Source organism: Somniosus microcephalus, chromosome 1, assembly GCF_052327205.1.
Source record: "Somniosus microcephalus isolate GS21.2 chromosome 1, FLI_Smic_1.0, whole genome shotgun sequence".
Classification (NCBI taxonomy): domain Eukaryota; kingdom Metazoa; phylum Chordata; class Chondrichthyes; order Squaliformes; family Somniosidae; genus Somniosus; species Somniosus microcephalus.
The window spans coordinates 54510741-54536179 of NC_140987.1; the positions used below are offsets into that span (position 1 = coordinate 54510741).

General features: G+C 41.6%; 1 protein-coding gene across 5 annotated transcripts in view; it reads right to left on the reverse strand.

Moving 5' to 3' along the window:
* sorbs2b (sorbin and SH3 domain containing 2b) overlaps positions 1 to 25439 on the reverse strand; it is a 308730-nt gene that overhangs the window by 86015 nt on the left and 197276 nt on the right. For 2 of the 5 annotated variants that reach the window (XM_085981522.1, XM_085981494.1), the window contains 4 exons: positions 25229 to 25295; positions 22440 to 22487; positions 18784 to 18970; positions 16223 to 16337 (listed from right to left, as the gene is read on the reverse strand). In XM_085981522.1, the coding sequence (XP_085837648.1) occupies positions 16223 to 16337; positions 18784 to 18970; positions 22440 to 22487; positions 25229 to 25295 (417 nt within the window). Of the gene's footprint in view, positions 1 to 271; positions 365 to 11514; positions 11692 to 16222; positions 16338 to 18783; positions 18971 to 22439; positions 22488 to 25228; positions 25296 to 25439 lie in introns of all 5 variants that reach the window. The other 3 variants (XM_085981485.1, XM_085981513.1, XM_085981502.1) reach the window with 3 other exon arrangements.

The window sequence follows — 25439 nt, forward strand, 5'->3', positions numbered from 1 at the left end:
TTGACAATTCTTAACAGTTGGCTCTCATTGATTAGATCTAAACAAATCAACTGGAATGAGCAACCAATGAGAGGTTCAGATCCCCTGGTCTAAAACAGACTAATGACAACACAGTACAGGCTGTTAACCTACTTTATATAGGAAGGGCTATAAATTAGAGATTTACATTAACACAACAATCATTCTTTTAACAGTGAATACAGACTGCCCCTTGGCAATGAATTAGGATTATAAATATCTAGGTTACAAATGCTGGTCACATCATGCTAACCTCACTTACCGGGCGTCCAAACTCCAGTTCTGAAAAGAATTTATACCAGGGTTCATTTTCTAAATCTATTTCATCTGGGTTTATTCGCCCAACCTTAAGCAGAAGTGAAAGGGGAAAAAAAGGAAAGGAAAAGGCAAGCTAAACAAAATGGGAATGTCAAATCACATCAACTGAAAACTCTGCATACAGAAACAAATTATAAAGCAAAACTAAATTAGGGTTCCATTTTATAGTGAAAGGAAGTTTCTTGTTAAATGGTCATTCATCTCACACTGTAAAGGTATCATTCAGCACTTTTCGTTCATATTAAGCCTGTAATGCTGTTTGTATCCATTTAAATAGTGGCTATTGCGTGTCAACCAAAGTGGAGCATGGCTCATACCCAGAAATGTACTGGGAATCACCAGGATTTCTCAAGTGCAGGCAGCAGAGGGCAGCAAACACACATGACAGACTAATTCACTTTATAGCACGAGACGAGAGTGGCACTGTTATCTTTCAAAAGACACTAATTAATTCTATTGGAATATGCAATAAACAGATCAATGCACAAGCAGTGGGTTAGTGGATACTAAACTGAGTGACATTGAGTGCTATGTAACACCCACTGCCTGGATTCAACAATCTGCACCCTATTTTATTAAAACTGTTCAGGTTACAGACTCCTTTATTTAAAAAATAAACTTAGTGCAAAATGTAAAACAAAAATCCAGATTGGTCCTGCTAGAAAGGTTCAGTTCAGTGTCAAGTTTTCAAGAAACATTTTCCTGCTAAATGCACTAGAACAAATGTCATTAGTAAGCCCCTGTGTTAATACAAATGCATCTTTGGGAGCTGCTGTGCTCAGGTTAAGTCTCAATATAAAAGAGCCATTTCTCAGGAAGACTCCCACTGAACTTGCAACCAATTAACACAAGTATTTTTAGCAAGAAGCTAATTGAGGAAATTTGACATTGAAAAGGAATTTTTGAAGAGAGCAGCGGTATTTCCAGCTGCCTACACAAATATCCCTTCACTTCAAAGTAAAATCATTATATATGAAGTGTGTTGAGACGTGTGATAAGATAGTACATGAATTCAAGTATTTCTTTTGCCCCCAATTACAGTTGTTAAAAGTAATTTCAGTGACTGTGCTTGATATGCTGCATGAATTGCTCAGCAATGAGTTATTTAGTATTGGCAGTGAAAGGCAGTATGTGATCACAGTTACACCAGCCAATCTTGTGACCAGAATGGCTGCCTGATTTCACAAAGTGTGTTTAGTGGTGACAAACCTCTCTCATCATTACTGACAATACTCCATTCTACCAGAGATGTATGTAAACCATATATAAAGATTTGGGGAGGGACGCATGCACATTCCCTTCGTTTCACCTCCCCCCATCTCTGGTTGCTCCTATGACTTTTACCGTTGACTTCCCAGGGGAAAGAGGGAGAGGAATTTTCGTGTTGGTATGTGACACAAAATTGGGTTATTTTGGGGGCAAAATTCCTTCCATCTGCAGTTTTAGCCAAATGGCAGCATGAGTTCCAAACGGGATTTACCGCTTGTACTTGTCAATTTGGGGTTTTTTGCTAAAATTAGTGGCAGAATAAACTGCAACCACTTCTAAATAAATGGTTTGTAACTTAAATGGAATTTTTATTTAAAAAAAAAGCTTTATTCTCTTCCTTTCCTTCCAACTAACCAGCAGGATGGTCTGAGCCACAGAAATATGGTTACTGAGGAACCATATGATCAGGTGACAGGGATACATCGGCAACAGTGTCAGATCAGTTTATTTCCCCCTATTCTAGTTAGTTAAAAGCTCGTTTGTTCTGGATTTTCTCTTTGAAATTGTGAAATCTAAGTGAAAGTCTAAATTGCATAGTGGGGGGGGGGGGGGGGGGGGTAGAAAAGAGGGGAGCACACACACCATTACATTTAAAATGAGTGAGAGGGAAGACAAGATAAATTAAGTAGTGGTTAGGGGACATCTTGGGTTTTGTAGATTATAAGAGGAAGGGGAGGCTAAGGGAGGTAAAGAGTTAGGCAGGTTTGAAGTAGTCCTGGGAAAGTGAATTAATGTAGGGGACAGTGCGCTGACACACAATAGTGCAGGGTAGAGGAAGCAAAAGGTGTAGGAGGCAGACAGTCATGTATGTGGGCCATATGCAAACAATTTTGTTTATGTATGCAATCCAATTAAAAAACGTACATTTTTTTTCTGAATGAGTTTTATTGGAGAGATGATCATTATGCGAGTGCACACAAGATGGAGGGCAGTCCCATTAGATAACAGTTTACCCTCCCGCTGATGCTCCTACTGGACCCAGTAGTTACATTGTACTTATGAGCTTATTTGTCCCACAAATGTCTTTACGAATGTTCTTCATTTTACAAGGCTGGATCCCAGTTGCCACCCCACACGCCGCAATCAGCACTCAGGGTTTTGAACTGGAAGGCATAAAACTGGACAAAAGATATGCAGAGGACTGTTACAAGTTAACCCCAATCCTTTTGAGATTTTTGACATTTAAAATGGTATTCAGATGGTGAATTTGCCTTTTCCCGTGCCTGTGGCTGCTGCTAAACAACGCACAGAGCAGAAGAGATCTATGATTAGGTGTCAGCGTTCTGTAGATAACCAATAATTGAAGGAAAGTACACAGTTTTAAAACAGAACAATTCTGTTGCGCAAAAGTAAAATACTGCGGATGCTGGAAATTTGAAACAAAAACAGGAAATGCTGGAAATACTCAGCAGGTCAGGCAGCATCTGTAGAGAGAGGAACAGATTTAATGTTTCAGGTCGATGACCCTGAAACGTTAACTCTGTTTCTCTCTCTACAGATGCTGCCTGACCTGCTGAGTATTTCCAGCATTTACAATTTTGTTGTCTTTTTTGACCCTTATTTCTTGAATGCCTGACTTTTGTTCAGATACAACTGCATGAGTGCTAGGAGCCATCCAGTACCTCATCTAAGTGGCCTCTCTTCCTCTGTGAGCCCAGATAGTGAGTGACAGCAGACCTATTTGACCATGCAGGGCGTCAGTCAAACTTTCTCCCATCTTCACTCAATGAAGAGGTCACTGGATATTGAGCAGGATCAGGTAGCCTAGCTGATGTCAACTGTAACACTCCAACTGTTGTCTGGTCTTTATGCCATAGTGGTACACCGGACCATTACCACTGAAAGAGCCACGCGCAGGAGGTATGTGGTGTCACACTTTGGGTGCAACGCCTCTCAACTACTGAACTGCCAATCACATTCAATGGAACCATTTGCTGCAGAAATGCTAGAGAAATTCCGTAGCAAGTTAAATTTCCATCTTTAATGCTACAATAGCTGTCCTAATATTATGAAATGAGGTTTGCTTTTGTAAAATGTCTCAATAAAAGTACAGTGGCAAGAGTAGAATGCTTCATACAATTTTGATGACATTCTTTGGATCATTTTACTTCAATTAAGATGAAATATTTTGCTCTGTTTGTGAAAGGCACAATGGATAACAAACCAGACAACCGTTACGAGATCTACGATTAGCCTCAAAACAAATCGATGCACCCAAAACTTCCAGGGAGAAATCCGTCTCGATCACTTTGATTAAGCAGCTGTCTGTTTAAAGCAGCTTTTCCCCAGCCAAATGTTTTGAAAGCTAATAATATAACCCAGGAGATGAAGCAGCCACCCGCTATTGCTTATAAAGAGACGAGATTAGGCCTTCCATCTTACTTAGATCATCAAACAAATACCTATAGAATGTCGAAATGAGGATCAAATTACTGCCTTGAACTCAATAGCAGCTGCATGCCATTTTTTAAGAACACAGGGGTTTATTTTCTACGTTGATGAGCAGGAGGACTTTCTGTTTGGATTTTCGACTGATTTTGGAGAAGGGAAAAAATCTGCCATCTGTTCTCTGCTGAATTACACAGCATCAGAAACATTCCGTCAGCAGAGAATTACAATGTCCATTCACATAATAGCATCAATCATTACAAGGTGGCATCACAAAAGAACTAGAAATGACAACCTTGAACCTTATTGAGTCACATGCATGGAGATTTCCCCATCAAAAAGGCAGGTGGAGAAAAGGGTGATGGCCTGAGAGGCAGTAAGATTTGGTATCTGCCTTAAAAACTGCTGAATCGTAAGCCTAGAAGGCAGGAGACGTGGGAAGCCATTAATTGGTGGTTAAACACCATATCCAGCACAAAAAGATGGCAGGATACCCAGAAACAATGTAATGAAACTGTAATAGGCCTTCAACCAAATAATGATCGTCACAGAAGCCTAAGCCTAATGCGGACGACCTTCTGACGAGAATTATCTCCATTATGTTTAAAAATGACATTGTGCAACCAAATGTGTTACACTTAGAAATGCAACAAATTCGGTCCAAACATACATATGGGGCGGAGCCACTAAGAGACTCAGAACATTTGAGAATAATCTCTAACTGCATTGTAGTGCAGCCACGTACTGCACCTTTAAACTGTTTGTTAACTAGACACTGTATGTGCCTTCCTATACTCTGCATGATGACGTCATGACGCCGATCACGTGACCGCCAGTGGCGCGAAGAACGCGATGTCATGACGTCGGTTTCCAGAACCTTCCAGCAGTCTTCGAGTGCCTCGCAGCCTGAACAGACCTGTATACATCTTCTCCTGTAGCTTACTAGTTAACTTCGTTGTTATTAAACTTTGTTGTTTTGATTTACTGAGTCGAACTGCAATTATTCAGATAGGAACTACCGTTCCTACACATACTACTTAGTATATATGGTCATTTATTATTGAGCAATATTGAACTGCGATTATCTGAAGAGCTTGAAAGTGGAACAAAGGATTATTTTTTCTTTCCACGGATAGTTCTGATTTCTCCTAATATAGGCATCAGTCAAATTGCCAAGCAACACCTGCACCTCAAATTATTATTTTACCTTTGTCCCACAGACTGACCGAATCCCCTGTCACTTAGCATTTTAATGGTTCAGATGATTTAGGAGTAGAATTGGACAGACTGATTCCAGATCTTAGTCACCAGGAGATGATACATTCAGGAGTGTTCAAAATTCTAGAAGGCATTGGAGAGAGTGAATAAAGATGTTGGCTGTCAAGCCTTTAAAGTGAGGAATATTAATGCATTAACAGGATATTCACTGGGCAGTAGAACACATCTACAAATTCATGGATCAATGATTAGAGAATACTGAAGGATTCCTCTTTGATATGAATGTTATTCAGGTTTCCAAAATGAATGAAGTTTTGAACATTAATGTAGCTAGTGCGCAATCCTCGACAACCAGCAGACTGAATGACACTGCCAGATTTCAGAGAAGGAATAGTTATCTACTCAGTCAAGAATTTCAGGATGCTATGTAGACTGGTTTTGATAAATGGAAATCATGCTGGAACAAACCATGGGATATCAAAAGGTTCAGGCAGTACTACTGTACTTATGCCAATGATTTACGTATGGTGATGTCCAACACAAAAGCATAATACGTAGACATTCAGCCATTATAAGATGTCCCCTCTGGTTTGATGCACAACCAATTGTCAATGCTGCATCATCACCCTCTGGAGTAGGTTGTGAAAGCTGATTCTCTGTTTCTACCGCACAAAGTTGCTCATCAATTTCCAGTTAAGTGCCCTCTTCACTGCCAAGTTATGCAAAGTGGTAAACGCACATATTAACTGGCTGGAATAGCAAGGGAAAAGCAAGCTCTTTCCAAAACATCTTCATCTCTGCTTCCGAATTCAAAAAGGTACCTACTGTAGTGTCTTTATGTGCATTCCCAAGTGTTTAAAAAATAAAAATAAGGAACATTACTGCATCAATAGGGTATTCAGCAAGCAGTGAAGGATTCTTACAAATTCATGCACCATGGTCATTTTGCGGGTTTGCAATGGTGTCATCATCCCATATTCCTTGATCACCCAAGAGCTATAATTGAAGACTACTATTGCTCTTGAAGAACTCTAGTGTACAGGGAATGCATTCGATAAATTGATTATGAAGAAACGCACAATATTCTTTGCTTCACAGAATAGCTGCATACATATTTAAGGAGTGTATATACAAATAGTTCTTTACAGTTGCCAAAGACAAGATCATTTTTTGGGGTTGATGTAGGTGTAGTTGAGCACAGTGTCTACTTTTTCTCCTGCATTAGCATAAATCTCTAATGCCTTTAGTGCTCCCTGTGTTTTTCATAAGGAAAGCACCACAAAGTCTTAGTCACCTCCTGAATACATTTGCACACTGCTTTCTGAGAAAGGCCTGTATATCCTCTGCCAGGAACTGAGAAGGGTTCTGCAGTGAGAAAGAAAAAAAAATCAAAGCAGCTACAACTTTCAAGGTGTGGTGGGAGTGACAAAACAACATCTACAGATCGAGCAATCAATGGACATCTATATGATGTTCTCCCTGTTCCGGTTGAGCCCATTACACACTAGTCAGCCAAGAAACTATCACTTAGCCCAGTGGTTCCCAACCTTTTCCTTTATGTGGACCATTACATTTTCATCAAAAGCTTTTGCGGACCACAACGTGTATCGAATATGATACATATGAGGTACATGTGATTATATTATTATTACATTATTATTTGTTTTTCACGGACCACCTGCAGTACCCTCCCGGACCACTGGTGGTCCGCGGACCAGAGGTTGGGAACCTCTGACTTAGCCAATAAATCCTTCTGCCCAAATGTCTAACTTGCTTCCTCCTCTTTTCGTTGACATGGTCATCTCGTGATCCTCCTCAGGGACAACAATCACTGCAACTATCCAGTCAAAGACACGTTATAAAGCGGTTTAGATTGGGATCTAAATTAATAAATATCAGTCTGTGCAGATTTTTTTCGACCAAGTTAATTTACATTAAATGATTTGAACTGTTGGAAATTTAGCCCACACCTCCCAATTTCCAACTCTGTTTTCCCTTTGAAAATGTTGGACTTTCCCATTTTTTGGTGAAGGTTTAATGTTCAACATATTAGATTTACCTTGATCAGGCAAACCAAGACAGCTGGTAGCAGATTTTAAGAGGGCTAAATTTGCAAAGATGGCAGATGACTTGAGCAAGATTTATTGGCAGTCCTACTAGGTGAGGTATATTGCAACGCTGAAGAAAACAAGTCTGCTTTTAAAGCCATCTTAACACAAATAGAAGCCATGTGTGTCCCTAGGATTAAATGAAGGCCACATGGCAATACAAAACCAAATGGGCTAACTGGTCCTGTCCAAAGACAAATTAGACTAAGGCAGAAACATTTTACAAGTTTAAGGAAAATAACTCAGGACAACAGGGTTAGGTATCAAATGCAGCGGAGGGCAACAAAAGCTGCCAACAGATGAGCCAAAAGGGCACTACAGGAGGGGACAGTGGATAGGTGTGATAGTAATGGCAAGGCCATCTTCAAACATGTTAGGAGTCAGAGGCCATCAAGGATTATTGAGAGCCATTGAAGGCACATTCAGGTGAAGTCCCAGGATATGGAAGAGGTATTAAATGGCTACTTTTTTTAATTTTCACTATTGAGGATGGATGCTGGTTTACCAATAATTCAACATAGTGTTGATGTTATCATTAAACGTGTCAAAGTAGATGCAGATAATGGATCAGGCTGCTCGCCCTGATGGCATTCACCCCAGGGTGCTCAAAGAAATGGGAGCCGTGCTCTGTGAGCCACTTGCTCATATTTAATAGCTCGCCGTCATCTTGGATTCTTCCCATGGACTGGAGAGAGGCCCATATAGTACCAATATATATATATTTTTTAAGACAATAAGTCAGAACTAGGAAACTACAGGCCTATTAGCTTGACTTTTGGTAACAGGCAGGTTGCTAGAAGAGACAACCACTTGGCAAACAAAAAGGTTAGTAGGAAATCCCAGCACTTTTCCTGAGAAAGAAGCTTCTGTCTCATCAACTTCGTTGAATTTTTTGAGGAAGCTACAAAGTTGGTAGATGTTGTAAGCCCAGTCAACAATGTGTTAAAGGCTTTTCTAAAGCCAAGATACAAAGTGCTGCACAAAAGAATAAGTAACGTTGAGCCTTGATTGGATAAGAAATTGGTACTTTCCCATATCCAGAAAGTAGTTATTAAGGGTAATGGTTCTGCATAGGGACCAATCACTAGCAGAAGCCCTGGAAAAAGTTCAGAGAAGGGCCAATAGATTGATACCTAGTTTAAGGGGCCTCAGCTATCAGGATAGGCTGAGCTTGGGCTAAAGGAGGACCAGGTGACATAAGTACATGTTGCAAAAGCAAAGAATGAGGTTAGAAGCTAGCAACTATTTCTTTTCAGTGTCGTAGACCTCTGGTACAAGTAGCCAGCACATACGGCTTTACTGCAAGCCGTCATTTGGGAGCTGGATGCGTTCCTGAGAGTGGCAAATATATCTACAAATAGACGGTAGGTGTAACATCAGGAGTTGTCATTCAGTCACCACAACCTCCTGGGTCTTGCTTGATCGCCTTCAAGGGTTGGAAAGGAATTTCCCATTTTTTTTATTCTATCTGTTTTTGCCTTTCCCAGGAGATTGTGTAGCTCTGTGTGGGAGTGTGTGTGTGAATAAAACAGAGGCGGTGGTGTGCAGAAATTACACCATGCTGGGGCAGACTTGATGGACAGCAGTTCTCTTTACCTGTCCTTTTTGTATGTTCATAACATGTGTGACAATTTCATCCATCAAACTAGCTGTCTTTAATGGTCTCTCAGTTGGAGACCATCTATTCAAATCCAAATTGTGCTAAGCAGTGGGCAATTTTGTGTTTTGAACTCATTAAGAACTGTATTAAGACTGCCCAAACTTATGACCAATTTTATAAAGAGGAAACATTTATGGGGTTAAACTCATCACTGAAGTGAAGGGGTAGTGATTCGTGTCCAATATGCTATTTGGTTCCCACAGTTGGCTCCTTCTTTAGGTTTGCAGTTATATAGCAAGCATAGCAAAAGCTGCAACTAAGGGAGTTAATATAAAGATGGTGATACAGGAGCTGAAAGTATTTTACCAGTACACAACATATTTCTGGAGTTTGTACATCACAATTTATTTTCTAGTAGTCGACTGCCAAAAGACCCCATAATATTAAACTGTATACACTTTATATATTTATAATCAGTCTCAAGCAACCACTAGTCTCAAAGACTACTTTCTACCAATTTAATTCAATAAAGGGTAACTAGTATAGGGAAATTTTAAAACTATTGCTGTTTTATAAGGAATGCTGCTTTAATGGAAGCCATTTATTCAGGCCTCTCATTGTCTTCAGTTTAAAAATAAATCTTTGCTCTTAGTTAAGCTAATGCACTTTGAATTCCAGTCACTTAGTCCAACCCTTCACTCTAATTCTACAACGATATCCATTATTTTTGAAATCCTCAATTGTAACACAACAGTGTTACAAAGATTTGTCCTAACAGTATAATCGTGTTAAATATCAAAACTTTAGAAGTCATAGCTTTGTTATTTGATGGTATGAAAGTTAGTTAGGAATTTTGCACAGATACTTCAGTTTATATTTTGCTGTGGGTTTCATCAACCCACTCTGGATATGATTTTTTGTTGTCCTCTGCTGCTCGTATCCTAACTCAAACCAAGTCCTGTTCACTCACCACACTTGTGCTCGCTGACTTACATTGGCTCCCGGATGGGCAACACCTTAATTAAAAAATTCTCATACTTGTTCTCCAATCCCTTCATGGTCTTGTCCCTCCCGATCTCTTACCTCCTCCAGCCCTGTAACACTCCGAGATCTCTACGCTCCTCTAGTTCTGGCCTCTTGCGCATGCCTAATTTTCATCACTCGACCATTTGCAGCTGTGCCTTCAGCTGCCTAGGCCCCAAGTTCTGGAATTCCCTCCCATAACCTCGGAGTCGCTCTCTCTCCTCCTTTAAGATGCTCCTTAATGCCTACCTCTTCGACCAGTCTTTTTGTCACCTGTCCCAATATCTCCTTATGTGACTCGGTGTCAAATTTTGTTTGATAACGCTCCCGTGAAGCGCCTTGGGATGTTAAAGGTGCTATAATGATGCAAGTTGTTGTGGTTTTTGTCCTGCTTTGATGCTGCATATGGACATGCTGCTGCCTGTTTTAAGCTAAATGTTTGATTTCTTACTCCCTTTGGAGGAGTAATGCAGTGTGCCACTCCTAACATTTCTTCTGAGCATTCCCATAACAAAAAAAAAAATCTACCAGTGAATACAAGAAGCACTGCAGAACCTTTCCCCCCAGCATTCACATGCCTGTGCCTCAATGCCAGTTAGATGCCATGTCTACACAGCAAGCATGATGGCCTCATCGTATGAAAGTTACTAAACTGCACAAGTTATTTGATTAAAAAATTAATATAAAATAAAATCAACTTGAACCATAAACGGTATACATGTTGAATTCATTTGGATTCTAGCATTTATTTTCTATTGACAATATATCCAACATACTGTATGTAGAATTCTAAAAGGCCTGAAAACATTTAATGCTTTATAGCTGACTGACAGACACACCCATGGACAGACAAAAAAATAGACAAGGCACACACAGCTGTGGAGCAACCCAGCATTCTGTTCTGCAGGGTTTGTGCTTAATAACCATGATTAACACTTTGGAACATGAAAGCAAAAGTATAAGCCATGTAGGTGAATGGTAAAGAGTTCTCAAGTGATCATGTTAAATACAAGAATAAACTATTTCTCCAAATGGTATCTCATTTTTGGAGGTCATTTTAAATTACATTTTCTGCATTAATCTCAATGACTTCAAAGAGAGAAAGTGGTGATTATGCCCTTATTAATTTCACTAGTTTGTGAAAGATCTGTTCAAACTGGGTCAAAATATTTTGATGGACAGCTAATTTGTTTTTAAGACTTATCTTGCATAACCACTGAATGACACCTTTAAATTTAATTTTACCAAAGAAGAAGTGCAAAATAGCAGGGGCGGAAAAGCAAATGCTGAACACTTAATGCTCCAGGACCATACCTCAGTACTACATAGATTGTTCACTTCATTTTGCTGATTAAATATTTAGAGCGGTTTTTTAATAGACTTGGATAGAATTATTGGAGCAGTTACCACTGGCCCATCATATCATAGACTAATATTTTTATGCGATCTTAATCAAAAAAAAAAAAGCAGATCCTGGATCAGTGGACTTTTCAACCCCTGAAGCGTGTTACTCTGTTGAACACCAGTGCAACATGCCGGATTAGTTGCTGCGCCAGTTTGTGTGCCACTTACAACCCACTTTTGCTCTTGCTCTTCCTCTCGGTGTTTGAGACCAAATTCTCGAACACTTCTTGAGGACATCTTACTTCCTGCAGTCTTCTTTTTCGGAGGTATTTTTTCTTTATAAACCTCATAATGAGGCTTATTGAACCTCCTGTCTTTATAAAGTTGTGCCTCTGTAGCACTAGACTTTGAGAATAGTAAGAAATTAAGCAGGTAATGACTTCTGAATATTTCTTAATTGTAATAACATAATAAAACTTTCTTTCATTCTATTCAGGAGCTAAATAGTCAAAAGGTGAAATTCTAGCCCAGCTCATTGAACTTAAAAAAAAATACTTTATCATATTATTTTACTATTAAAAGGAAAGACTGCAATACCTGTACTGTATTTTGTTTTCTGGTGCAATGTTGCATAAATACTTTGACTTCCAATATGAGACAATAATTACCAAGTGAAGTGAAGTGAACTTCACATAAACATGAACAGCCTGGCTGTATGAAAAAAACCTGTAATTGCTGGAAATGTATAGGTCGGTCAGTTATTATCTTTAGAGGCAAAAGGTAAACTTAAGCTTTGGGTAATAACAATAGAAAATGCTGGAAAAACTCAGCAGGCCAGGCTTTGGGTATATACCCTTCTTCAGGACCCATATGTTGGTTATGTCTGCTTAAGTCCATGAGGTATAGAGATATTAAATTATAATGGTAGCTGTGATGTAGTACATTTATACACTGAATGCAAAGAAAATCAATGTTTTCATTATGCAAAAGTCATTTGAGAGTTTTTTCCCTACTAGATTTAGTGCAAGTGTTCATTTCTGCAGAGATGGAACAAAAATTGCCATATTCAAAATTTAGGTACTGTACAGATGAAGGAGAAGTTGGGAGTTAGTTTGAAGCACACTGGTACTACGGAGGATTATTAAGATGCTCTGTGATCCCTCTGATTCACAGCACCATTCTGGTTTCAGGGCCACTTTCATTGCAGAATGTCTACTCTGATGATCCTGAAGACTGCAGTGGTTCAAGAAGGCGACTCACCACCACCTTCTCAATGGCAATTAGGGATGGGCAATAAATGCTGGCTTTGCCAGAGACGCCCACAGCCCGTGAACGAATTTTAAAAAACCAAACTGGAGACAATTTTCCTCAATAAAAAATATACTTTTTCTGTACAGTAAAACTGGACTGGAGACATTGAAAGCCAATAAAGTTCAATTAAACAAAAAACACTTTTCTTGTTGTGTAGGGGTTAAAATAGAATGAATACAAAAATGTTTTTAAAATTCAAGCTTGTCCATTAATCCCAAGTTGGAGCTTCTCACTGCAGAACTGAGTTACAGTGTAGAAACCAAACCACCCAGTTATCAGTCAGTTGGCAGTAATTTCACTACAAATAAAGAACAAAGGAAATCTTCCCTCGCATATCTGGGAAAGTCTGCACTGTAGCCCCAATGGGAACTCTTGACAATTATTTTTTTTAAGCTTAGTTGTAAAATCAAATTTAGCATACAGCAATGTTACCAGCAGATACGATTGGTGATAAAATGAAATTTTTATAGTGCTGTTTACAAACCTGGTAAAGACAGAAGAGGAGATCCTTCTTAAAATAAAACTCACCCTCTCCTATTCTTGCACCTCCATTACATTAAATGCCTCGCTCACCAAGACACATTCCCAATAATGTCATTATTACCTCATTGCTGGACAGCAATTATAGACAAAGACACAAAAATATCCCTTGTTCTTGCTTTGATTTCCTTTGTTCTTTATTTGTGGTTGTTGGTGTCCCTGCTAGTTACATACAGCCACGTAGGTTGGTGGGAGCTTAATATTACACATTTTTCAGTTTAATTAAACTGCTGGAATTTTCAGATATTCCAACATTCTTTGTGCTGAACAGAAAATGCTAGAATCTTCACTGATGCCTCACATTTCCTTCTGCTGAACACCAAGAGCTGTGCAGAACATTAGCAAGGCCCTAATAGCTTTAAAGGAACTCTGGCAACACTCTGCTCGTTTACATCATAACTGACAAACACATTCACTTAAGTTGAAATACAATGGGTACTATTGCAGTCAGGCAGCAATGCACAGGAAAAATCAGATCTTAGACACTTTGCATGGTTTATACATAGCATTTAGAGCGAAAGTTTAAAACTAAAGTGAATGTTACATTTGGTCTCTACTTCAAGAACCTCCCACTATGATAGTTCAATGAAAGGTAGGGCCCCTAGCACTATGATGATATAATGTTACCACTTACAAGCCACTCCTGCCCTTCCTTACATTGTGATATAATGTTAGCAGGATTCTAATCCTGGAAGTCTTCACTGTAGGTTTCATTTACACACTTACAACTCAAAGCTCAGAGTTCTGCAGTAAGTTAGGGCTCGTTTTACGTTATAAATTGGTGTTATTTGGGGATGGTGCTATTAAGTAAATTGAAACAGACAATTCACAAAATCTTTCAAAGACTTTCATCTATGTTTACCCCTGGTGTGAATTTGAGCTTTTGATTGCATCTGCAGAGCAGTGTACCAAGTCCATTGTCTAAAATCAATATTCCAGGTACAGAAACTCACTTTGAATTAAACATCACAAGCTTTCGGAGCGCTGCTCCTTCGTCAGGTGAAGTGAAGAGAACCTGACGAAGGGGCAGCGCTCCGAAAGCTTGAGATTTCAAATAAAGCTGTTGGACTATAACCTGGTGTTGTGCGACTTCTCACAATTGTCCACCCCAGTCCAACACCGGCATCTCCACATCATGAATTAAACATGTCAGCCAAGTACTCCAGCTCTTCATTACTCAATAAAAAAATGTTTAAGATTTGCTGCATCTACACCAAGCAAACACTTGTCATCGGGTACACTTCGCGCGAGACCCTTTGACCAAATGGTCATTTGAGGACAGTGCAACACCTTGTAGTTGCCAAGAGAAAAATGAGGAAGTGACTGTAAGATGCTGTCACATCAATCAGGCATTATGAGTATGAACACAAGATTCGTGCATGACAGTCTTAAAAATTTTTTTTTTTTTTTTAAACCCAATCAAGTGGAGAAAAAATTGGTATACTTGGATAACCCTGTACCTGGGTACGTAAGTGGTTATGTTACTGGGCTAGTAATATGGCTCACCTCCTGACTCTCCAAAGCCTCTCTGCCACCTACAAGGCACAAGTCAGGAGTTTGATGGAATACTCTCTCTTTGCCTGGATGGGTGCAGCTACAACAACTCAAGAACTTCAAAAGCATCCGGGGCAAAGCAGTTGGCTTCATTGGCACCCCATCTAGTAGCTTAAATATCCACTCCTTCCACCATCTACAGGATGCATTGCAGCAAATTGCCAAGGCTTCTTCGCCAGCACCTCCCAAACCCACAACCTGGAAGGACAAGGGCAGCAGGTGCATGGGAACACAATCACCTCCAGGTTACCCTCCAAGTCATACACCATCCTTTATTGTCACAGAGTCAAAATCATGGAATTCCCTACCCAACAGCATTGTGGGAGCAACACCCACATCCCGAAGAATGATTAAAAACAAAATCTAGAAACCAGAGTTCAAATCTAACAATGGCAGTTTGAGAATTTGAAGTCAGTTGAAAAAAATTGGCAAAGTGGTATCAGTAAAAGTGACCATGAAGCTATCCAATTGCCTTAATAGGCTCACTAATGTCCTTTAGGGAAGGAAACCTGCTGTCCTTACCTGGTCTGACTCCCACACCAATGTGTTTGACTCTTAATTGCCCTCTGAAGTGGCCTTCTCAAGGGCAACTAGGGATGGGTAATAAATGCTGGCCTTGCCAGCGACGCCCACATCCCAACAACGAATAATAAAAAAAAGCTGCTCAGTTGTATCAAACTTTTTCAGGGAAACTAGCGGCGCCCACATTTTGAGATCAAATAAATTTTTAAAAACTCTTTCTTCCTCTCCCCACGCCCCTTTAGGTGATGGTTTATCTTGGAATAGAGTTGTATAGGTATTGACAAGCTCAGGAGCTCTTCAATACTTCAACCAAGTGGCCATTCTTCAGACTTGAACTTAAGACAGCAAGAGTTAGAAGACTATTTGTCAATGAGGGGACATCAAAGCCAAGCATGATGTTGCTCGTGTCAGCATTTGGTGTACTATTCCAGTTCCTCATCTACAGGCTGCCCTCTGACACCATCTGAAGACACGGGGTCAGGTTTCACAGGTATTCTGTTGACACCCAGCTCTACCGCTCCACAACCTCTCCTGGCCGCGAGACTGCCTCAGCATCGTCAGATTGACTGTCTGGCATCCAGTCTTACATGAGCCGCAATTTCCTCCAGTTAAGCATCGAGAAGACTGAAGCTATTGTCTTCAGCCTCTGCCACAAACGCCGACCCTCACCACCAATTTCCTCCCCCATTCCAGCCACTGTCTTGGATTGAACCAGACTGTTTGCACCTTGGTGTCCTATTTAATGATCGCCGACAATCCAACAGGAATGTGCCTTACAAAGTCCAAGGGACATCAGCTCCTCCCTCCCTTCCCCACCCAGTGTTGTGTTGTGTGTTTCAGGTCAAGGGTATTAAAAAATCACTTCTAACAGGCAGGCACTAGATCTAGAACAACCTGACTGGGCATCAAGCTACTCACTAAGTTGTTTTACCATGACAAAAATATATTTATTTATTCAGAATTTCATCTATTCTTCTTATGAAACAATGGTTTAGAACAATGTTCTTACCGGACGCTCATGCTCTAGGATTGACGACTTTCCTGGTTCATATTCAAATATACTTCTAGGTTCAGCACGGTATCTGCGAGTATCAACTTTTCTATCAGGAGGATCCCAGTCATTCCTAGAAAATGATAAGTGAAAGCTATCACATTTGTTACACACATTGCATCACCGGCATCACATTTCACAACTTACATGAATATGAAAGACTCGGGGACTCAGACCATATAGCATGTGGGCAATTCACGAAGTAAATCTTCAACAGATGTCCAAGGTACTCACATGGTTATCTTTAGGTAGTAAAAACTTATTGTTAATCTAGTTAGTATACTCTCTGGCTGTGATAAAGAACACAAATACCAATATCCCTGAGACAGAAATCAAAATATCCAAGTGGTAAATTAGTATACTAAGCGGGCACTTATGAGGGAAAAAGAGAACATAGCAGATTCATGGAGAGAAAAGATACACATTGCATTAAATAACATGATAGTGCAAATTGTCAGTGAAAATTGTTGAGACAGTACATCGTAACCTGCATTCAAGAAAAATGATTTCAGAGTAATTTGTCTCCTTTGAAAACTAAAATTGTTCTGGTGACATCCTGATGCCATCATAATGCTGGTGTGATGTCATGCTAGATTTAGTTACAAGGACTGGGCAGGGGCTGCAGCAATATGCTTTAATGGACGTAAAATGAAAAAATAGACCATCTAAAATTACAGTATCGAGTTACACAAATTGTTCTTTGATTAATGAGTGAGTGAGGGTGGGGGCGTGAGGGAGGGGGCGAGTGTGGGTGAGAGTGAGTGAGTGTGTGTGCGGGCGAGGGTGTGGGGTGCGAGTGGGAGATGGTGAGAGTGTGGGTGAGGGTGAGTGTGTGTGAGGGTGAGAGTGTGGGTGCGTGCGCGAGAGTGTGTATGAGAGAGAGAGAGAGAGAGAGAGAGAGTGTGTGTGTGGGGGTGGGGGTGCGAGTGTGAGGGACAGTGTGAGTGGGAGTGTGGGTGAGTGTGTGTGTGCGGGTGAGAGTGTGTGTGCGTGTGAGTGAGTGTGTGAGACAGTGTGTGCCAGAGTGTGTAGGTGTGGGTGAGACAGTGTGCGCACGAGTGTGGGTATGAGTGGGGGTGTGGGAGAGTGTGCGGGTGTGGGTGAGTGCGCGCGAGTGTGGGTATGAGTGGGGGTGTGCGAGAGTGTGTGTGCGAGTGTGGGTGTGGGCGAGGGAGAGTGTGTGGGTGAGGGAGAGCGTGCGCGCGAGAGAGAGCGCGCGAGGTCTTTTTATTTGAATGTTTGTTTTTAAATGAGAGGTGCCTGGGAATGGAACAGTTTCCAGTGCTACAATCAAGCACTCCCAGCTCAGGTAGAGCAGGATAAAATTATGCAACTTTGCCCCAGCGCTAATAAAAGAGAGCACCTGTGAGATATTTTACCATTTCCCAACTCAGTCATTCACGAGCACTTCGAGAGGGAAAAAGAGACAAGCCTCAGTTTTAACCACTTCCACCCTCCACTCACCCATGTCCCCTCAGGTAGGAAATGAGCGGGCAAGAGGTTAAAATCAAAATCCTGTCTCCAACCCACCGCATTCCCGGCCGCTATAATATTAACGGCGGCGATTCAGGTCCTTGACGAGACTCCTGCTGAAGGCAGGAGGTGGCCTACTTAAGATTCAAAAATATTATCGTCAAGCCAGGGGAGTCCTGCCATAAGAGGCCAAGATAAGTTTTTAAAATGTCCTTCTCTTTGGACTCTGTGGGCCAGGAGGAGCAGGAGTGCTCCCCCAGGCCCTTCAAGGAGACCTTGGGCCTCCCCTGCCCCAGCCTCCCCTGATCGCTTCGGAATTCCCCAGCCTCGGCCTCCCCACCGATCGCGGGGGAAATCGGCCTCCCCACCGATCGCGGGGGAAATCCACCTCCCCCACCATCTTTGATCGTGAAGGAACCCCCAAACACCCCCATCCATCAATCGGTAACATACAAATGCCCTGGAACCCCCCCCTCCCCCCACTGACTGCCGGGGACAGTTCCTGCCACCAAATTCGCACTCCCACCCGCTGGCCAGTTAGTAAATCTGGCTGGGTGTCGGGCGGAACTACAGGAAGTTTTATTGAAAGGAGGCCCTGCTCTTAAAGATCAGCAGGGCACCTACGTCCCTGGACTCTCTGGGTACACCGCTCGCTATTGGGCTCATGCGCACCGTTCCCGCTCCCCCCACCCCGCAATAGAAATCGAGGCCAGAGAGAGAGCGAGAAAAAATGTTCCACATTGCTGCAACAGATTTGTTATGGCATGGAAATACTAAGCATGAATCCCTATTCTAATCTCTGCTCCAATGAGTACACTCATGAAAACTTTCAACTGTCAGGCAACTGGAGTCAGATAGCTTAAAATTGAGTAAACCCCTTTAATATTGAAAATTTGACACAGCAATTAAAAGACAGAAGAAAAGTGTTCCACTGAATAACAAAACTCTCATTTAACTTTTGAAGTCGATGAGTCCTTGGATAGTTGATCTTGCGTACCTCAAATAATTTAATGTTCTATATGCTTGACCGGTTTTATTACACTTACTTTTCTGTGAGACCTGTTTCTCGCAATCTTGGTTGTGAAGGTGGTGGAACAGGTGGAGGTGGTGGTAATGGAGCAGAGTCCTTGAAGAATTCAACACCATTGTCGGAGATACTTTTTGATAAAGGTCTGTAAGTATGTGTCTTGGGAGGAGGGTGCGCCTGAACAGAGGTGAATGAGCTGTAATTATCTAGCACAAAACAAGGAAAAAAAGATTTTTCTTTAATCTTCCAACAGAAAACAATGGATAAATCCAGTGTTGGCTTTGCAAATATTATATATAGACAAAAAAGCTTACACTTTTGTTCAGATACATCTCAAAAGATATTGGCTGAGAATTTCCTTGGAGCTTCTCCCGAGCGTAACTTCACCAGAAATATGGCGTAAATCCCTTTTATTGGGGTTCCTGGTGCATTTCTGGAGAAGTTACTGTGGAAGAGAAGGAAGATGACTGGGGAAATTCCTGGCCCATATGCATTACAGCAACTTAATAATTTGTATCTTTTCTGCACCACGAACCGAGTTGATTTTCCTATAACTGCTTCCATTCTTGTACAAAAAAGCTTCACTTTCAGTATTTCAGTAATTCTGTCAGAGATTATTTTGAAAATTCCATGAGTGGAGGGGTCTCCTCCTTTGCTGGACATAAATGGTTCTTGCCTTGTACTCACTTGCAGTATTAACTATTTTCTCGTTGGATAGTGGGTAAATAACAAAACTCATTTATTTAAAACAAACTTGCTCAGACATGCTCTGCCACTGATATTTACACTGAAGTCCCTAACCCATTTTCCACTGGTCAAGTGCACGGTTTGGTAAGATAGGCAGCCCTACTGATCAGGAAGGACCCAGGCTTGATTTCTGGTGTGTGCTGTGTTAGCTTAGCTCAGCTGGGTAGCAGGGAAGAGAGAGAGTATCTTGGCTTGTGTCTCTGGGCTAGGAGAGGGAGGAAGGGGAAAAGGGGGCAGGGACCCGTTTCTGTCTGCTACTCACTACTTTTTTTTTTTTTTATTCGCTTATGGGATCGGGGCGTCGCCCGTCCCTAGTTGCCCTGGAGGTGGTGGTGGTGAGCTGCCTTCTTGAACCGCTGCAGTCCGTGTGGTGATGGTACTCCCACAGTGTCGTTAGGTAGGGAGTTCCAGGATTTTGACCCAGCGACGATGAAGGAACAACGATATACTTCTAAGTCAGGATGGTGTGTGATTTGGAGGGGAACTTGGAGGTGATGGTGTTCCCATGCGCCTGCTGCCCTTGTCCTTCTAGGTGGAAGAGGTCGTGGGTTTGGGAAGTGCTGCCGAAGAAGCCTTGGCAAGTTGCTGCAGTGCATCTTGCAGATGGTACACACTGCAGCCACAGTACGCCGGTGGTGGAGGGAGTGAATGTTTAAGGTGGTGGATGGGGTGCCAATCAAGCGGGCTGCTTTGTCCTGGATGGTGTCGAGCTTCTTGCGTGTTGTTGCATCTGCACTCATCCAGGCAAGTGGAGAGTATTCCATCACACTCCTTACTTGTGCCTTGCAGATGGTGGAAAGGCTTTGGGGAGTCAGGAGATGAGACACTCGCCGCAGAACACCTAGCCTCTGACCTGCTCTTGTTGGCACAGTATTTATGTGGCTGGTCCAGTTAAATTTCTGGTCAATGGTGACCCCCCAGGATGTTGATGGTGGGGGATTCGGCAATGGTATTGCTGGAAAGTGCACGTTGGGCCAGGAGAATTATGCTTGGTGATTATGCTCCCCATGGTCAAGTGGACTAGCAACACTCTCAGTCCAGGTTCATGTGAAGGTTGGCTGCTTGGTTGAAGTAGTGGAGAGCTTCCAGCCTCTGTGGAACCATACCCAGTTACGGGAGAAAGACAGGAAAGGAGAAAAAAATTTAGAAATTGCATTTCAGAGCAGAGACCATAATCAGACAGCAGAAAAGAGAGCACCAAAACTATGGCTTAATACCAGTCCATGTGGTGTATTTACCCACTCGGCTATTGGGAGAGCTCTACTGCAGTTTAAATCCTCCTGTAATGCGCATTGGTACTTAACCTCAGAGCATTACTTTCTACTGTACCTGTATGACGTTTCCAATTCCCAGAACATCCTTGTGGCCTCTGAGTGAGACTGGACGCCAATGATTGCGGCTTTGTGCTGTATGCCCACACCCAGTAAGAAATTGGTTAAGACTGCTCAAACTCCTTTCGCGTAAGCCCCTTATAGCCATCACAAAGAGCCTCTCAGCCCATCCGTCTGCACTGGATTTGAATGCAGGTCCCAGAGGTGAAAAGGTCAGTATGCGAAGCCACTGAGGCACCCAATCTCATTGAATTACCAATTTAGTGTAATTAGAACATGAAAGAAAAAGTCAAAGATGAAAGATATTTCATATAATGAGCAAGGCACATACAGTTGAAATATCTTTGTTTTCTGTAAGCTTTTCATGCTTGGATGAGTAATGAAATGTAATACTTGAAGAAAAAGTGTTGGCATATTGGACAGGGCAAGTTTCTATCTGAGCCAGAAACAAATGCTTTTAATAACCTCTCTTCCACTCCCATCTCTTCTTCCAAACCTGTTTGTGCTACAGTCTGGTTTTATAATGTTTTTATTTGTAATGATAAACAAGAAGTGCTGCACAATGCATTGCTAAGTGTGTCACTGCACCCTTCTGTGTCTAAACATAGCAAAAGGATTTGTTGGGGATCTTGCCATAGTGACATTGTCCCTTTAAAATACAGAACATACACCCACACTCTCCCTATCCCTCTGCAACTTTCTTAGCTAAGATTTATGACCGAAATAGTAGATAGAAAGCTGTTGCAAAATATACTCAATGACACCTTTCCTGATCCCAGGTTTGTCAGCTGTTAGGTCAACCTCAGATTGTATCATTTCTCTTTACAGGAGCTGACTGACCTGCTGTATATTTCCAGCAATTTCTGTTTTCATATCAGATTACAAGCATTCGCAGCTTTTCATGCACAGGCTTAGTTGTTTACTTGCCCTTTTTGGTAAAATGGGGCTGGTGGGGTGAGAAATACGCACCACGAAAGAAAGACACTTGTGAAAAATCATCACCTAGTCAGTAGGAGGAATGAACGAATTTAGGTAGTGACCAGATTGTTATGGATAATAGTATGGGACTTTTTACCCTGGTTAGTACAGCATTAATGTCTAAATTATTGGTTGAATTAAAGTTCTTTTTTGATTTCCTTTTGGAATTAAGGAAGAAATCTGCAACTTTGGTTGATCTTTTATTACTGGAAACATCATTTAATGGGGTGTAAAGCCCCTGGGGGCATCGGATGGTAGCAATTTCATCTTGAGTGATGGAAAAGGGTAGTGAAGGTTGGTCATTCAAAAGTGGGAAATGGTAGTGAGGACGGTTCCTTTCAATACTTTGTGGTGTTGGAATTGACAATAACTGTTACCACTTTCAATGCTTCAGTTGGCCATCAAACTTGGGGGCATGGTGTCATTAAAGGGGTTGCCACCTGCTTACAGTCAATGAAGTGGAGATTATCTGTGAGGGCTTGCTGGATGAAGACCAGGAGAGGGGGTCAGTCACATTACATTTACATGCTTGGGGTGGATAGTGCAGTGTGGGCCAATTGGGAACAGCTGTTTTCTAGTTTAATTTGAGATCTAAAAACAAAACATATAAAATTCTTACCAGGATAAACATATGCATATGTAGCATTGAATGCATCTGCACCATCATCTGTTAAAAAAATAAAAAGGAATGTTGAAAGTGGTTTACTGCCTGCCATCAGTACTGATGGAACTGGGCAAATAGTTTTACTTTTATATCTTTATAAATCAGAGACCACTGGCTAGCCATCAAGGTGGATCCTTACTAAACTGACCCTAACTGGTTCAGACTACATACTTCTAGAAAAGTTCTGACGAAAGGTCATCGACCTGAAACGTGAACTCTGTTTCTCTCTCCACAGATGCTGCCTGAGCTGCTGAGTGTTTCCAGCATTTTCTGTTTTTACTGCATACTTCAAGATTTCCTTTTACTTTCTTTGTGCCTCTCACACGTAGGAGCAGGAGATCTCTCTCAAGCTTATATGTGCTGCTGTACTACTCATTCCCTAAATTATCAGTGAACAAATCCACCCATTCCTATTTTACACACTTGACATTTATATCCATTGCCCACCTCCTTGGACCTGTGCTTGCCAGTGTGGTATTATGGCCATCAGTGCTCACAATGTATTGGTCTGCAATATCAGTTAGAAGCCAACAGCTCACTTGTTTTAAAAAACGGCAAAAAAATTAAAAGGCATAATTTCTAGCCGGTCACTAACTACAGCAAGCATGTAAAGAGATAATACAATAAAATTAAAGCAATATTTGAAGCAGCTGGGTGCAGGCTGCATCATGAAGCTACTATGTCTCCCTGGTGCACAGAGACAGATAAAAGATCTGAGCAGTTCTATTACAGGAAACTTTCTGGTATCCGGCACTGACTGGACCGAGCTGGTGCCGTACCATCAAAACTGCCGTAGAAACCAGCGCTAATGTTAAAACATACGGAGCTTTTGAGCTCCGTGTGAATCAACAAACCCTGTTGCTTAGCAACAGCTTCAAAACAGTCGGCCGCAGCTTAAAAGCGTCTCTGTAGCTAAGCTGCAGCTTCAGCTAGACCTTGCAGAGCCTGACTGGAAAAAAAAAGCAACAAGAAGTAAAAAAAAAAAGCAACGAGAAGTAAAAAAAACTTATAGGAAACGGCTCCTGAATTTTGCCGGTAGATAGAGCTTTCCGGACATTTAACCTCCGGTTAAACGAAAGTTTCCTGTATTGGGGAATTTTGTTTCAAAGCCATTTCACAATCAACACGTTACCTAGGCAATCATCCCATAAATGTACCGTGGGAAGCACAGAAAACAGGATTCAAAATGCTTCACTTTGTTGGTAATACTAACTTTTTAAGATCAGACACGTGTCCAAACACCACTTCATCATGGTCCAGAGCTCCCAACTTTACAACAGAAGGACTTCCTCCAACCAACCTCCAAAGCCAGGATCAGGTTCCGAATTGGGTTGTGGCAAAAAGGAGGCAGTATTGAAGGGAGGGATAACCGATGCTTAGCACATTGCAGGAGAACATCGACTGCCCAGTGGGAAAATCTCTAACAAAAACCCTCATCTGAAAACCTAGATTCAGCAGTTGGTGCCAAGCACAGCTGGTATACAGCACTGTACTTAGACTTCTAGAACAGCAAGATGGCTAGCAAGTTGCAAGCTGTCCTGCACAGGTCCCATCACTACACTGAAGGCAAGTGCCCATGGTTTAGTTTGTGAGGAAACTCAAGACTTGATGCAACAGCTGCTAGAATGAGTGCTCAATCTGCCTTTGAATACTTGGTAGTCCCCAAGACTTGGCTGCTAAGTGTTTTGGAATTGGGTAAGTGGAGTGTCCCCTTGGGCGGAAGGTCTACACTTCATACTAGGAGAGCAAAAAGTCTATCTGTATGGATTTCTCAGTGGATTTGTTTAGATGCTCTTAAACATGATGATGTATCAAACAACTGGCTAACCATTAAAAAAATGCTAAACAACAGATTTCCGTTCCAGTGCAGACTGATATTTAAATCTGCCAGTCACATTTAGAAACATCCAAAGTAATTTTGACTTATATCATCAGGCGAAAAACAGGCGATAGCTACTGGGCAGCCTAATTTACACATCTTTCAATTTTTTTTCTATTTCCATCAATATAAAAGAAAATTGGGAGGTGTGTAAAACGCCTACTTCCATCTCTCTAACATCGCTAACCTCCATCTCTGCCTCATTCCACCTGTTGCCGGAAACCCTCATTCATGCCTTTATCACCTCCAGACTCAAATGTTCCAATATTCTAGCCAGCCTTCTTTTCTCCACCCTCTGTAAAATTCAGCTCATCCAAAACTCTTGCCAATATCCTACTCCGCACCAAATTCTGTTAGTCCATCACTCCAGTCCTCGCTGACCTACATTGGCTCCTGGTCCCCCAACATCTCAAATTTAAATTTCTCGTCTTTGTGTTTAAATCCCTCCATAGCTTCGCCTCTCCCCATCTCTCTAACCTTCTCCAGTGCTACACCCCTCATCTCCCCAGTATTTGCCATTGCTCCGACTCTGGCCCCTTTGGCATCCCCTCCTTCCTTTGCCCTGCAATTAGCAGCGGTACTTTCAGCCTTGTAGGTCCGTTGCTTTGGAATTCTCTCTCTAAACCCCTCTTTCCTCCTTAAACCCAACCTCGGTCACCCCACCTCAGTTCTCCTTCTTGGGCTCGGCAGCCATTTTCTCCCTTATGCCTCTGTGAAACACCTAGGGAGGTTTTTCTATAGCAAAGGGGTGATGTATAAATACAAGCTGTTGTTGAATACTGTGGCATGGGAATGAGAGCTCCGAGGTTCACAGTTTGATTTAGGAACGTAAATGAAATAAATCAGACACCAATCTTGAACATACCTGGTTTATGCACCATATGTATTTGCTTGAACATCGTCTTATACCAGTCTTTGGGTCGATCCACTGTCTAGATTACAAATTCAAGCTTAAATTAGTCACCAAACAGAAAAGTACACACTCTGTTATTCTTTATTCCACTTCTAAAATTCAGTGGTCATGACTTTTTCCACAAAGATGAAAGGTAACAATTTCCTTCTCCAATCTTCTGACC